The following is a 15,159-nucleotide window of genomic DNA, read 5'->3' as shown; positions in this document are numbered from 1 at the left end:
ATCCTATAGATAAGTCAGAACAAGATGAAGGGTATTCATTACAGCATTGTTCTTAATAACAAGAGAGTGGAAAAGGCCAGAGCACTCATCAAGAGAAGCCTGGTTACATAATCTGTGCTACACCTAGAAGCAGAATTCTGTGCAGGTATAAAAAAGTACCCAGTAATATGGAAAGATCCCCAATATATATGATTAAGTGTAAAAAGCAAGGTTTAGAACAATTTACATAGTATTTTATTTTTGTGTAAGGTGGGAAAGTAAGAATATACATTCACGTTTGCATCTATTTGTATAAAAGCACTGGAAGAGTATACAAGAAAGCAATAAAATGAAAGAAGGGTCAGGTGAATGAGGGAGGATGGAAATAGCACCTTTCAATATATACCTTTAAAATACTGCTTTAATTTTTGACCATATGATTACACTACTCATCCAAAACTTTAATGTTAAAAGGACTATAGGGCATCCAGGAAACATGTAAAGATGCTAGATAGCACTAGTAATAAGAGAAATGAAATAAATAAAAATAGAATAAAATACCATTTCATAACCATCAGATTAACCAATATCAAAGCGTTTGACAATGCTGTTTTGGCAGTATATTGGCAAGCACATAGAAAAACAAGAATTTTCATATACTACTGATGGAAATACAGATTGGTACAACCACTTGACCAATCAATTTAGTATCCAGTAAAGCTCAAGATACATTTGCCTTATAACTCAGCAATTTCACTTCTAGCTATTTATCCCTAAGGACAATCTCACACAGCTACACAGGACATCCACAAAGACACTCACTGCAGCATGGTGTGTAATTGCAAAAAACTAGGAACATCCTAATATTTAATGGGAGAATAGATAAATTACAGTATTTTCACATGCTGGAGCGTGTCACATTAGTTAAAATGAATCACAGCTATATATCCACGTGTTAAAATCCTTAAAACATAATGTTGAATGAAAAAGTCAAGATGGGAAATGGTATATACAGTATAATACCATTTATGTGAAGTTTAAAACTATTCAAGACAATGGTATGTATTGTTTATGGATAAGTAAATATGTAGGAATGGCATTAAAATGCACCCAATACAGCTCCCCTGAGGATTAATACATGGGAGTTAAATCAGGAAAGAATAACAAAGCGACTCCAAATCTATAGTCAATTTAGTTATCCATAAAATAAAACATCTGAAAGAAACATATATAGCAAAATGTTGAGATGTGTTAAAATACAATGGTTGTTGATTACCTTATTTCTGTGCTTTTGCACATATCTGAAATATTTCATTGTTGAAAAAACTAATCAAGGGGCTTCCCTGGTGACGCAGTGGTTGAGAGTCCGCCTGCCGATTCAGGGGACACAGGTTCATGCCCCGGTCATGGAAGATCCCACATGCCGCGGAGCAGCTGGGCCCGTGAGCCATGGCCGCTGAGCCTGCGCATCCGGAGCTTGTGCTCCGCAGCGGGAGGGGCCGCGACAGTGAGAGGCCCGCATACCACAAAAAAAAAAAAAAAAAAAAAAAAAAAAAAAAAAAAAAAAACTAATCAAGGAAAAGGATTCAAGGGCTTAACTTATTTCATAAAAATCTAGGGGTCAGAGAGACTAATGTCGTCAATTTGAGTTGCACACTGCAAAACGTTCCTTCCCAGAAATATAACAAGAGCCACTGTCTTCTTTTCAAGAACCATTTAATATTGATTTTTTCACTACTATCTTCCAAAAGTCATCAGGTCACAAAGTGAAGGAAGCAATAACTCTTGTCTTCCCCCATAGCTGTTGAAGAACTTGCTTTTCACACCCACTTTCATGAAGACAATCTTAAATAGGGTCCCTCTCCGCCGCTACTTAGACGACTGATAGGATGGAAAGGGTATTATGCCTGCGAGAATGGATGAATTTGCTGTGCCTCATCATTAGTATTTTCTGTGCCCTTGAAGTGCCAGTTACCACTATAGTTTCTTTTCAGTTTCTGAGGTTGAATTCTGCAGTCCCTGTAGATGAGGTTAGCCACAGTCATTTATTATGTTTTAATAAAGACACATTTTGTGGAAGGTCTCATTACATCTTGCAAGTTTTGCTACTATCAGTCAAGCAAAAACCAATATGAACAAAACTGATTTTACCCAGAAAATGTGAAGCTAGCTATATACACAATACATTTCATACTGTGGTTTCAGTTATTTTCAGACAACGGAGGACACGGTAAATAAAATATATGAGTAGAGCCATAGATTCTCTAGGGAACTGTCAAGTTGATGGAAAGAGTGTTTCTCCTCTTCTGGTCACAGCAGGGTCAAATTCACCACTCAAGTGAATTGCTGAATCAAACTTCTTTGGAAGTGCTCCTTCTCTAAAGGGTTCAGGAAACAAATTAAGCAACTTGACTGGGCTTAGCCAGCACACCGGTGGCAATGCCAAAATCGGTATTCTTAATCTGCACAGAAAGCAGTTTAGGATTATAGAAAGCATGCTGGCCTCAGAGGGGGCCAAAGACCTGTACTTCGGTGTATAGTCAGTCATTTAAGCCTCTGGGCCTCAGTTTACTCACCTCTAAAATGAAGGGAGTTACAGAGATGGGCTCTAATGTCCCTTTAAGTACTAACACCTAATAACTTGAGAGTCTTCCCTTGTTATGTAATTTTCGAAAACATTCCACTTCCCTAAACAATCTCTGACCATCAGTATATCCTAACTTCTGCCATTCCCTAACCTAAACTGTTGAATAAGAGACAAAGAAAAGAAAACTAGGTCAAGGAATATTTGCATTGGCTCTAAAGCCATTTTAAAAACATTTGGGTCTTTTACGACAACTATGTTTTGCTAGATTTTGTAATTATAATGGCACATGCTTGTAATTCATTATAATAATCGCACAATTGACACAAAGCTCATACAGGTAAATCCGCACGGGTATATTCAGATACATATTATTTAACAGTTTCAACTGCAAGATATCATATCATGCTCAATTACTATATTATATTTTGGTACTTGTTTATTAGCCTTTAGGAGGAAAAAAAGAATTTCTTCACGGTTTATTAGAGTAAAATATATAATTGACCATAAAGCTGCTCTGTGAAGTACTAATATTATGATTGCTTGTATATTTAATAACAATACATCATCACACCTTTGGGGAAAAGAGCCTATTTGCCAACTTCTGATCCATGAATTGAAATATCTCCCCTTCAGTAAGAGATCTAATACTTTAAAAAAAATACTGAATAAGTACATTAGCTCTATTTCCTAATTATACCAGTAGTTAATGTCACCTCTAAGTGACAGCAACTTCACCTGGTATTAAAGAAAAAACACTGCTATGCTCCTACTTCTAGCACTCATTCAAGTAACCGAAATTTCAGTAAGAATGTCTTTTTTTAAAAGCCTATTCTAAATATTAATATTTGCTTGAATTCTTAGATTATATAAAGTTTCTCAATACCCAGTTGAAAAGTGTAAAACTTAAGCAACTAACCATTTGTCTCCTAATAGTCAATATTTTCACCTCTCAGTTTTAATGAAATGATAGAACTAATTTACTCGTTCTGATTTTGTTTTCATTTGTTTTTTGTTTTGTTTCACTGTTAATCAATGTAGCCTTGAGAAATTGTATCCTTAATCTCTTCTGGACAGATTAGTTTGTAAAAGGTACCAAGTTACTTCAGCTTTTTCTCTGAAAGTTTTAGACTATAATAAAAAGGTAACTAAATCATTCCTGGGGTAAAATCGATCGCTTGAATAAGCTTGATTTTACTACAGAAGGGCATACACAGGAGGAAAGGAGGGGAGAGTTTTGGTTTACGAAAATGCTAATGAGTAAAGTATTAGATATTGGTGAAATTTACACTTGACCTCCTTAATTACTAGAGCACTGGTTCAAACTCTGGATGTCAAGAAAGCAAAATCTCCCAGCTGCATTTAATCAAGAATGTATCCAGTGGAGGACCAGCAATGGAAGGGCATAAACACAACTGTTAGAAATGTGATTGAGTACTTCCTGTTGAGGAGTATCAGTGTTCCTCCTTCTGGAACACTGAAGAAGTATGAAGAAAAACCGATGCTAAATTTCCCTCCTCAAATCAATTCATACTTCAAACAGCTGCAGAAATTTCAGTAAGATGCTTATTTAGTGAAATGAGAAGCCAATGGTCAAGGCTGCTTGGAAAAGCTCTGTGATTAACTGGGTTTAGGTAGTCATTAATGTTTTTCACTAATAAAAGGTTATAGGTCCTGGTCATTGATAAGGCACAATAAAGATGAAAGCATATCCTTATCAGCAGTTCATTTCATGTAAGGAAAAATGCTACAAGACAGTTTACCTCTATCTGCAATCTTCAGAAAATAACTTTATTCATAAATCAAATTTGACACCAGCACCTCAGGGTATGGAAATCAACTTTTCCATGCATGATTAAATTTTAATACACAAATACTCATTTCCTTTAGCACAGGACTATAAATGTAAGTATGGGTGTCAATCCAAATATTTCCATAAAAGTAAAATCCAGATTGAGGGCCACTGGGAGAACGTGGCTGCATTTCAAAGTCAACAGATTAAGGGAGTAAAAAGGCACATGTAGTAATACAAGAGATTAGGGAGATGATCCACTATAGAGGACAAAGCACTACACGTGAGTTGAGAGTCTGAGTGTGGGTTCTTTTTTTTTTTCTTTTAATTTACTTTTTTGGCTACGTTGGGTCTTTGTTGCTGTACATGGGCTTTCTCTAGTTGTGGCAAGCAGGGGCTACTCTTCGTTGTGGTGTGCGGGCTTCTCATTGCAGTGGCTTCTCTTGTTGCACAGCACGGGCTCTAGGTGCGCAGGCTCAGTAGTTGTGGCGCATGGGCTTAGCTGCTCCACGGCATGTGGGATCTTCCCGGACCAGGGATCAAACCCGTATCCCCTGCATTGGCAGGCGGATTCTTAACCACTGCGCCACCAGGGAAGTCCCTGAGCATGGGTTCTAACTGTGCTTCTGACTAGTTATATGAGTCATGGGCAAACCACTTAATTTCTTAGGGCTTCAGTTTTACACATGCAAACAAATCTAAGGACTAGATTATCACTGAAGTCTTCTTTCAAGTTTTGATTCTATTGATCCATGGGCAATCTAAGCCTGCTGGTCTCAAAACTCAACCAAGTAAAATATTTTGACATTATACCCCCAACATATATAAACTTGTTTGTTTATAAATTATACCCATATACTACAATAGCCACATGTCAATTGTATTAAAAATACAACCAAAAATATTAAAAAAGGATGATGATAATATTTTAAAGATAATTTATTTGATATATTTACCAATTTACCAACAATTAATTATTTTAGTGAGAGCTAAAACACTGACTAACCTTCATTCTTTTTTAAGCTCCTGGTTTAAAATGTTGTGATATAGTCATCTGAAAAAGGTAATTCTAAGGCCACAAATTTTTCCAATACTTCATTTTAGGGGCTGACATAAACAAAAAATGATACCTCACAAAGACATGGAGATCCAGATGGAAGAAATATATCACTGACTGAGTTTATTAACACGTATTTTTTTCACTTTCATCCACTAGTAACACTAATAACACAAAGGTCTTTGTTGAAATTCAGCTAATAATTTTCCCATAAAGGTAACAGTTACTTCACAGTCAAACAGAAGATTCAGACTCAAATATATCAGAAATTGCATTCAACATAAAAGGACTGAAGAGTACTATTAAAAGACAAAGATTCTCAGACTGGATTAAAAAACAACCTGGTGATACTCCCAAGTGTCATACTTTAAATATGAGGACACCGAAAAGTTGAAATAAAAAGGATGAATAGAATATACTACGTACACACTAATCAAAAGAAAGCTGCTGTACGAAACAAGTATCAGATCATGCAGTCTTTGATGTCAGAAATCTTATAAATGATTGAGAAACATTTCATAATGATAAAATAGTTAATTGAACAGTAAGTTATAACAAACCTAAATGTATATACACCAAGTATCATAGCCTCAAAACATATAAAATGAAAACTGATATCACCAAAAAAAGAGAAATAGAAAATTCACAATCATAGTTGGGGATTTTAATGACATCTTCCAATAACTAATAAAATAAGAAGAAAAACATTAGTAGAGATACAGACTGAACAATATGATTATTAACAAACTTGACCTAATTGATATCTGAGGAACTTGTACTCTTTTCAAGTACCCAGGGCTCATTTACCAAAATGGAACACATTCTGGGCTATAATGCTAAGTCTCAACTATTTTCAAAGATAGAAATCATACAGAATTTGTTTTCTGTCACTAGTGGAACTCAGCTGGAAATCAATAACAAAAAGAAAACTAGAAAAATTCCCAAATGTTTAAATACTAAGCAACACACTGCTAAGTAGCCCATGGATCAAAGAAGTAAAAATGGAAATTCTAAAATACTGTCAATTATGTGTTAATGTAAATGAAACATATAAAAACATATGGGCTGAAGATATAGTCAGGTTTGGAGGAAAATTTATTGACTTAAATGCATATATTAGATAAGATGAAAGGTTAAAAATCAGTGCTCTAAGCATCTCTCCTAAGGTTTAGAAAAAGTACAACAAATTAAACCTACAGAAAGTAGAAGGAATGAAATAATAAACAGTAGAAATCAATGATATTGAAAAGAAATGAACAATAGAGAATATCATCAAAAGTTGGTTCTCTGAATAAAGCCCTAACAATACAGATCAAGAAATAAAAAGATACAAATTACTAATATCAATAATGAAAGAGGAGATATCACTATAGGTCCTAAAGACATTACACAGATTATAGTTATTATAAACAATTTTACGCCAGCAAATTTAAGATTTTAGATTAAATGGGAAAATTCTTTGAAAAAGTTTACCAAAAATTACATAAGAAAAAATAGAAACATCTCAGTAGATCTGTATCTACTAAAGAAACTGAATCCATTTTTAAAAGGCTCTAGACCCGAATGGCTTGAACAATGAATTTTTCAATCATTTAAGGAAGAAATAACATGAATCTTAAAAAAATTTTTCCAGAGAGAGTTTTAAAAGAGAATAACTCTCAACTTGTTTTATGAGACCAATTTGTTTTTTCAGACCAAAGACAAAGGCATTTCATGAAAACAAAATTACAGGCAGGCCAATCTTTCTCATGAATTTGGATGCCAAACTTTCAAAGAAAATATTAGCAAATCTAATCCAGGGATTTATTAAAATGATAATGGCTAAAACTTACATTTACCCCAGAATATAGCAGGGATTTAGTATTTGAAATTCAATCTGTGCATTAGAAGAATAAAAGTGAAATAATACATAATCATCTCAACAAAAGCAGAAGTAATTGATAAAATTCAAAACACATTCAAGATTGAAAGTCTTAGAAATCTAGAGATAGAAGGGAATTCACTTAATCTGATAAAGAGTATCCACTAAAGTCATCATACTAATTCATGAAACACTGAGCACTTCTCCTCTGAGACTGAGAACAAGAAAAGGATGTTTGTTTTGGGCTCCCCTGGTGGTGCAGTGGTTGAGGGTCTGCCTGCTGATGTGGGGGACGCGGGTTCATGCCCCAGTCTGGGGGGGATCCCACGTGCCGCGGAGCGGCTGCGCCCGTGGGCCGTGACCGCTGGGCCTGCGTGTCCGGAGCCTGTGCTCTGCGGCGGGAGAGGCCGCAGCGGTGAGAAGCCAGCGTACCGCAAAAAAAAAAAAAAGAAAAAAGAAAAGGATGTTCACTCACTATCATCATTTCCATTGATCACTGTACTGAAGGCCTAGCCTATGCAAGAAATAATAAGAAACAAAAGGCTAAAAATTTAAAAAGAAGAAAACTATGATTATTTGCAGATGACTGATTGTATATAAACAAAATCTAATATCATCTACAGATAAATCATGAGCTAATAAGTAAATTTATCAAGCTCTGTAGATAAATGATCAACATACAAAATTCAGTATTTTGATACATTCACAAAAACTTAAAAAATAAAATTAGAAAAAAACACACTAGTTATAAAAGGAAAAAATGATAAACTGTATTTCATCAAAATTAAATTACTTTGCTAATGAAAAGACCCTGTTAAGAAATTAGAAAGATAATCCACTGATTGTGAGAAAATATTAACAATAATAATTTCTGAAAGACTTGTAGGGAGAATATACAAAAACTACAGGCCAATAACAAAATGATAAATAACCCAATAAAGATTGGGCAAAAACCTTAATACACACCTGAGGGTAGAAGATAAAAATAGAAGCACATGAAAAGTTACTCGATATTACAAGTCATTAGGGAAATGCAAATTTAAACCAGAAGAGATACCACTTCACTTCCACTAGAATGACTCAAATTAAAACAAAACAAATGAACAAACACAACAGAACAGAAATAGACTCAAAGATACAGAGAACAAACTGGTGGTTGCCAGAGGGGAGGGGACAGATGGGTAAAATAGGGACAGAGGATTAAAAGGTACAAACCTCCAGCTATAAAGTCAATGTCACAGCTCATGCAGCTCAGTATCAAAAAAACAAACAACCCAACCAAAAAATGGGTGGAAGAACTAAATAGACATTTCTCCAAAGAAGATATACAGATGGCCAACAAACACATGAAAAGATACTCGACATCACTAATTATTAGAGAAATGCAAATCAAAACTACGATAAGGTATCATCTCACACTGGTCAGAATGGCCATCATCAAAATATCTACAAACAATAAATGCTAGAGAGGGTGTGGAGAAAAGGGAACCCTCCTGCACAGCTGGTGGGAATGCAAATTGATACAGCCACTATGGAGAACAGTATGGAGGTTCCTTAAAAAACGAAAAATAAAACTACCATATGACCCAGCAATCCCACTACTGGGCATATACCCTGAAAAAAATGTAATTCAAAAAGACACATGTACCCTATGTTCATTGCAGTACTATTTATAATAGCCAGGACATAGAAGCAAACTAAATGTCCATCAACAGATGAACGGATAAAGATGTGGTATATATATACAACGGACTATTACTTAGCCATAAAAAGGAACGAAATTGGGTCATTTGTACAGATGTGGATGGACCTAGAGTCTGTCATACAGAGTCAAGTAAGTCAGAAAGAGAAAAACAAATATCGTATAATATCGCTTATATATGGAATCCAGAAAAACGATACAGATGAACTTATTTGCAAAACAGAAATAGAGACACAGACGTGAGAATGGACGTATGGATATGGGGGGGGGAAGGGGGGATGAATTGGGAGAATGGGATTGACATATACACACTACTATGTATAAAATAGATAACTAATGAGAACCTACTGTAGAGCACAGGGAACTCTACTCAGTGCTCTGTGGTGACCTAAATGGGAAGGAAATCCAAAAAAGAGGGGATATATGTATACGTAGAGCATATGTATACATATACCATATGTATACGTATAGCTGATTCACTATACATAGCAGGAACTAACACAACATTGTAAGACAACTATATTCCAATAAAAATTATTTTAAAAAATAAAAATAAAAAAGCCAATGTCACAGGGATTAATGTACAACATAGTGAATATAGTCAATAATATTGTAATAACTTTGTATGGTGACAGATGGTCACCTGACTTACCGTGGTGATCATTTTGCAATACATAAAAATATCAAATCACTATGTTGTACACCCGAAACTAATATTAATATTGTAAGTCAATTCAATTTTTAAAAAAACACATGACCAAGAGCTGGTGAGGATGTGGAGTAACGAACCCTTAAACATTGCTGGCGGGAATGTAAAATGCTTCAACCACTTTAGAAAACTTTTTGGAAGTTTCTTATAAAGTTAAGCATATAACTACTCTATGATCCAGCAATTCTACTCCCAAATATTTACCCGAGAGAAATAAATGCATATGTACACACAAACACACACACACACACGACTTGTACAATAATGGTTATTAAAGCTTTATTCATAATAGCCCAAAACTTCAAACAATTCAGTTACATTAACAGAAGAATGGATAACCTATGTATAACCAAACAGTGGAATACTGCTCAGGAGTAAAAAGGGAATTGCCAATACACACAACAATATGAATAAATCTCAAAAACATTATGTTGAATGAAAGAAGCCAGACTCAAAAGAGTATATACTGTATGAGTACATTTATCTGAAGTCCAAGAATAAGCAAAACTAATATAAGATGATAGAAATCAGAATCTCTGGGATGGCGGATGGAGGGATTGACTGGAAAGGGGCATGAGGGAACTTTGTGAGGTGACAGATGTTTTATATCTTGAATGTGTTACACAGGCATTTACATTTGTCAAAATGAATCAAACTGTACATTTTTTTTTTTTTTTTTTTTTTTGCGGTACGCGGGCCTCTCACTGTTGTGGCCTCTCCTGTAGTGGAGCACAGGCTCCGGACGCACACGCTCAGCGGCCATGGCTCACGGGCCCAGCCGCTCCGCGGCATGTGGGACCCTCCCGGACCGGGGCACGAACCCGTGTCCCCTGCATCGGCAGGCGGACTCTCAACCACTGCGCCACCAGGGAAGCCCCAAACTGTACATTTAAGATCTGTGCATCTTATATCTAAATCGTACCTCAATTTAAAAAGTAACAGAAGAATCACTTACAGGATCCTCAAACATGAATGAATATATAGGAATAAATCTAATCAAAATGTTCAAGACTTATACCCAGAAAACTGCTGCTGAGAGAAATTAAATAAAACCTAGCTACATGCAGGGATAAACTGTATTTATGATATACACAAAGGATTGAAAACTAGTGGGAAAGGATGAACTACTGCATAAGTATTGCTGAATAATGTGAAAAAAGACATACATTAAAAGCAGCTTTAAGTAGCCCATTAAACTGGAGATTGAAATAACTAAAATACTCAATAAAACATTTTTCAAACTACTTTAAAACTGATCACTAACCTGATAGGAAAATAAGGACATTAAAGCAAAGTGAAGAATACCAGGAAATAATCTAGTGCCAAGGTTGTCTTTTGCCCTAGTGGACTTTGTTAACCCTTGAACTTCTGTTTTAACTATTGCATTGGGTGCCTAGGACAGGACATAAAGTCCAGGGCCTGCCCAAAGTAACGATGCTAAATCCAGAAGCTACAAAACACAAAGAGGCATAAGATAATGATGGGGTTCAGAACACACTACCACAAAATACGGCACCTTGGCATATTAAATATTTCAAGCTGAAGGAACATAAGAAATGGCAGGTGCAAGAGGGATTTTCTTAACTTCTCCTGAAGCAGGTCACAGATCCCCCATGTGAGAGGTGCCCTCCAAGACCAGGTAGAAAGAAGCATGCGTATCTTGAAATATAGAGGGACATCAAGAGGAGCCTGAATAAACAGGCCTTACTGTTTCTCCCAGTTTGCTACTCTTAGCTCATGTCATTTTATTGTCCTGTCACGTTTTCCCACAACTCTCCATCATTCATCGAACCAGCATAAAGGAATTCAGATTTTACTACTTCTTCAGATCTTCATTTCCTTATGAAGCCTCCCATATCATGTAAAACTTACATTAAATAAATTTTTATGTTCTTCTCTTGTTAATCTGTCTTTTGTTACAGGGGCCCCATCTTAAAAACCTAAATGGGTAGAGGAAAAAGACATTTTTCCTCCTCTACAGATACCATGATTGAAAAACCATAAGAAACAACAAACAGCAAAATAAATAAATAGATGAGCAGACTTAGTATGTTTGAATTACCACATACACAATATAACTATGTTTAATATATTTAAGAAATAAAAGGGAAACATGAAAAATAAAAGAGTAGACAGCAATCAGATTTGACGAGAACCAAATAAAACTTTCAGAAATTAAAATAATTATAATAATTGAAAAATTAAAACTCAGCAGGTGAGTCTTCGCTGAAGAGGGAATTATTGAATGGGACAATAGATAGGAAGAAAGTATCCAGAGAAGTCTACAAAAAAATGGAAAACATAAAATAGAGATTAAAAGTAATAAATAACAGACTAATAGTAGAGTAAGTAATAGAATAATAAAGTAGTTGGAATTCCAGAATAAGACAATAGAATGGAGACGAGCCAATAACCCACATGGAGAAAAAAAAAAGAAACATGGTCCGCACCTGACACACATGCAAAAATGAAATCAAAGACAAATCATTAACTTAAACTAGCAGCTAAAACTACTCCCCTTCTAAAAGTAAACACAGGAGAACATATTCATGATCTTGGAAAAGGCAAAGATTTCTTAGCAAGAAGGCAAAAGCGTTAATCTTGAAAGAAAAAAGGGCTTCCCTGGTGACACAGTGGTTAAGAATCCACCTGCCAATGCAGTGGACACGGGTTTGAGCCCTGGTCCGGGAAGATCCCACATGCCGTGGGGCAACTAAGCCTGTGCGCCACAACTACTGAGCCCGCACGCCACAACTACTGAAGTTCATGTGCCTAGAGCCCGTGCTCCGCAACAAGAGAAGCCACTGCAATGAGAAGCCTGCCCCTGCTCGCCGCAACTAGAGAAAGCCCACATGGAGCAACGAAGACCCAACACAGCCAAAAATAAATAAATTTTTAAAAGTTATTGCATTTAAAATCATGATAATACAGATTTCATAAAAATTTAAAATGTCAGCTCATCAAGAAATATCATTAAGGAAATGAAAAGGCAATCTACAGACTGGTAGAGAAAATTAACAACACATATACTTGACAAATGACTAGTATTCAGAATAACAAGTTGTTAAGTACTCTTACAAATTAATGACAAAAGGAAAAACAACTCAAAAATGAGCAAAAGACTTCAACACTTAATTTTAAAAGATACATGAAAAGGTGCTGAACATCATTAATCATTAGAGAAATAAAAATTAAAACCACCAGAAGACATCACTTCATACATCCAGTATACCTAAAATGAACAATACAACACTATGGGTAGGCGAGGGTGTGAAGCAACTGGAACTCCCAAGCTTTGCTGGTGGGAGTGTAAAATGGCACTACTTTGAAAAACTGACATCCCTGGTGGGTTATGTACTGTGCTCTTAATCTTCCACTGTTGGGTTACATGGGTCAAAACTTCCCCCTTTTGCTTAAGCTAGTCCAGGTTAGGTTTTTCTTACTAGCAGCCAGTGAACTGTGGACAACACTAAAAGATAAATATAGACTGTGCCACTGATTATGAATTGTTGTTATGCTGGGCAGTGTGGAGCCAGGACCACTTAACCACACGTCCTTATTATGCAAGGCCTTGACTGATCCTGCTCAGATAAGCATCCACAAAGTCAGCAGCGCTGAACTATGACCTAGGTATCATTTGTTGCTTTTTCTCTGACTGTGCACTTCTGTTTTCTCCCTACAGTGCCCTTCTGATGCAGACAATCTGGGTCAATCAACACAAATGGGTAAAAAAGAAGTGAGAAGGAAATGAGAAAAATCATGAAATAATAAATAGTAGTAATAAATATTAATTTGAAAACCAACTTCAGAGACTTGCATAATGTACGTGCAGTCTACATGACCACAGATTAAATATTTGCAAAAACAGTAAGTGAATTTTCATTACTATCCTGAGTGGGGCCTTCAAGAAAATGCTAGCAGCAATAAACAAAGTCCTAGATTTAAGTAAGACATTTGTATATTCTAAGGATTAAAGTAACCGGATCTTACATCCAGTTAGAGGACACACACGAGAACATTCTGAACTCGGGTTTGTATCTTTTATATGTTAGACTAATGCAGCAGTAACTGGAAAACCCACGTGTTATTACGTTACCTTCAAGTTTCCACTTACATATAAATAACCTCAATCTACCAGTGTAACTTCTGGGTATGGGTTTCTTCCGTTCTTTCTGAACCCTATATTTCTCAGGCTTTCAAGCACAGGAGAAACTGGTAGGTGGGATTTATACGTGGCTCAGCATCATTTCTGCTGGAGGCATCAGTCTTTAGTTCTTTACCTTGTGGGTCTTAGCTTACTCTAACGCAGCCAAAATAACCATTTCCTGTTTTGCCTCATCATGTTTTCCATCTGACCTTTCTTAAAATGTAGAACTTTTAACAAAGAATAACACATACCTGTGTCGTAATACACAATAAGTTTTTCGCTGTGATTGCCCACGGTTTGTGGCTCAAAATCCACTTCTAGTTGCATGGACTCTCCTACATTAAGAGTTCCAACAGATGGCTCTACAGAGAAGGGCCTGCAAGACACATGGAGACACATCATCAGAACACATTCCTATATGTACACATATAGCTGATTCACTTCCTTGTACAGCAGAAACTAATGCAACATTGTAAAGCAATTATACTCCAATTAAAAAAAAAAGAACACATTCCCGACTAGTGTGAGGGGGAAGGAGAGAGGAGACATGAGTTCCAGTTCTGCAGACAACACAGACCCGACACCACAATTCAGTGATTCATAAGTATACTTTCCCGTTAATGTGAAAGAACTTTAGTATTAATGTTAAAATAACAGTAATAGAACAACAAATGTAAGAAAAACTTAAATGATGCATAATATGCTTGTTTGTATCCTTGCCATTTAGCCTTTCTTTTAACATTCACTGAGTGATTCCAGTAAAGGACAGACTTATAACATGTACGCAAATACTGTAATTTGCAAAAGAACAGTACCTTCAAAGGGATAAAAATCAAGTTTTGCGAGAGTTCAGTGAAGAGAGGGTTTTATGACGGAAAAACATACCAGAGTCTCAAAAGTAAAGTGATCACACAATCACATGAGGATAAGGGGAGGGCAGTCTAACAAGGGGTCTTTTTAAAAGGGGGGAAGGGGTGTAGGGAAACTGCAAGAGACGATGCAATTGCCCAGGGTTGTTACCAGTAGAACTGTTACCACCTCTAGGCCCAAAGAGCCAAGGAGGAGTGGTTTTGAAACCCACCAGAGTCATAAGAGAAGGCTACCTTATGAGGCTCAAAGGGCTTTAGTTAAGAGAGACAGTCAGCCCAGGAGACCTCACACATAGGACACTAGGGGGAAAAGTGCCTTGACCTCACATCCTTTGCCTGATTGCCTGCTGGGACTCCCACTGGCTGAACCCAACCAGAAGCCAAAGGCATGGGGAGTCTAATGACCTCTGCCATATAGGTTAGCCTCCTGGGTGAGAGTAAGCTGGGGAAGGGTGGAGA

General features: G+C 36.3%; 1 protein-coding gene across 1 annotated transcript in view; it reads right to left on the bottom strand.

Annotated features, from left to right (window-relative positions):
- Positions 1–15,159, bottom strand: part of HYDIN (HYDIN axonemal central pair apparatus protein) — a 433,731-nt gene that overhangs the window by 291,410 nt on the left and 127,162 nt on the right. Inside the window, exon 8 of the mRNA XM_032613277.1 lies at positions 14,083–14,207. Within this exon, the coding sequence (XP_032469168.1) occupies positions 14,083–14,207 (125 nt within the window). The remainder of the gene's footprint in view (positions 1–14,082; positions 14,208–15,159) is intronic.

This window comes from Phocoena sinus, chromosome 19 (genome assembly GCF_008692025.1).
Source record: "Phocoena sinus isolate mPhoSin1 chromosome 19, mPhoSin1.pri, whole genome shotgun sequence".
Lineage (NCBI taxonomy): Eukaryota > Metazoa > Chordata > Mammalia > Artiodactyla > Phocoenidae > Phocoena > Phocoena sinus.
The sequence above is the reverse complement of the archived record's forward strand: the minus strand, read 5'-3'. Positions and strand labels throughout refer to the sequence as shown.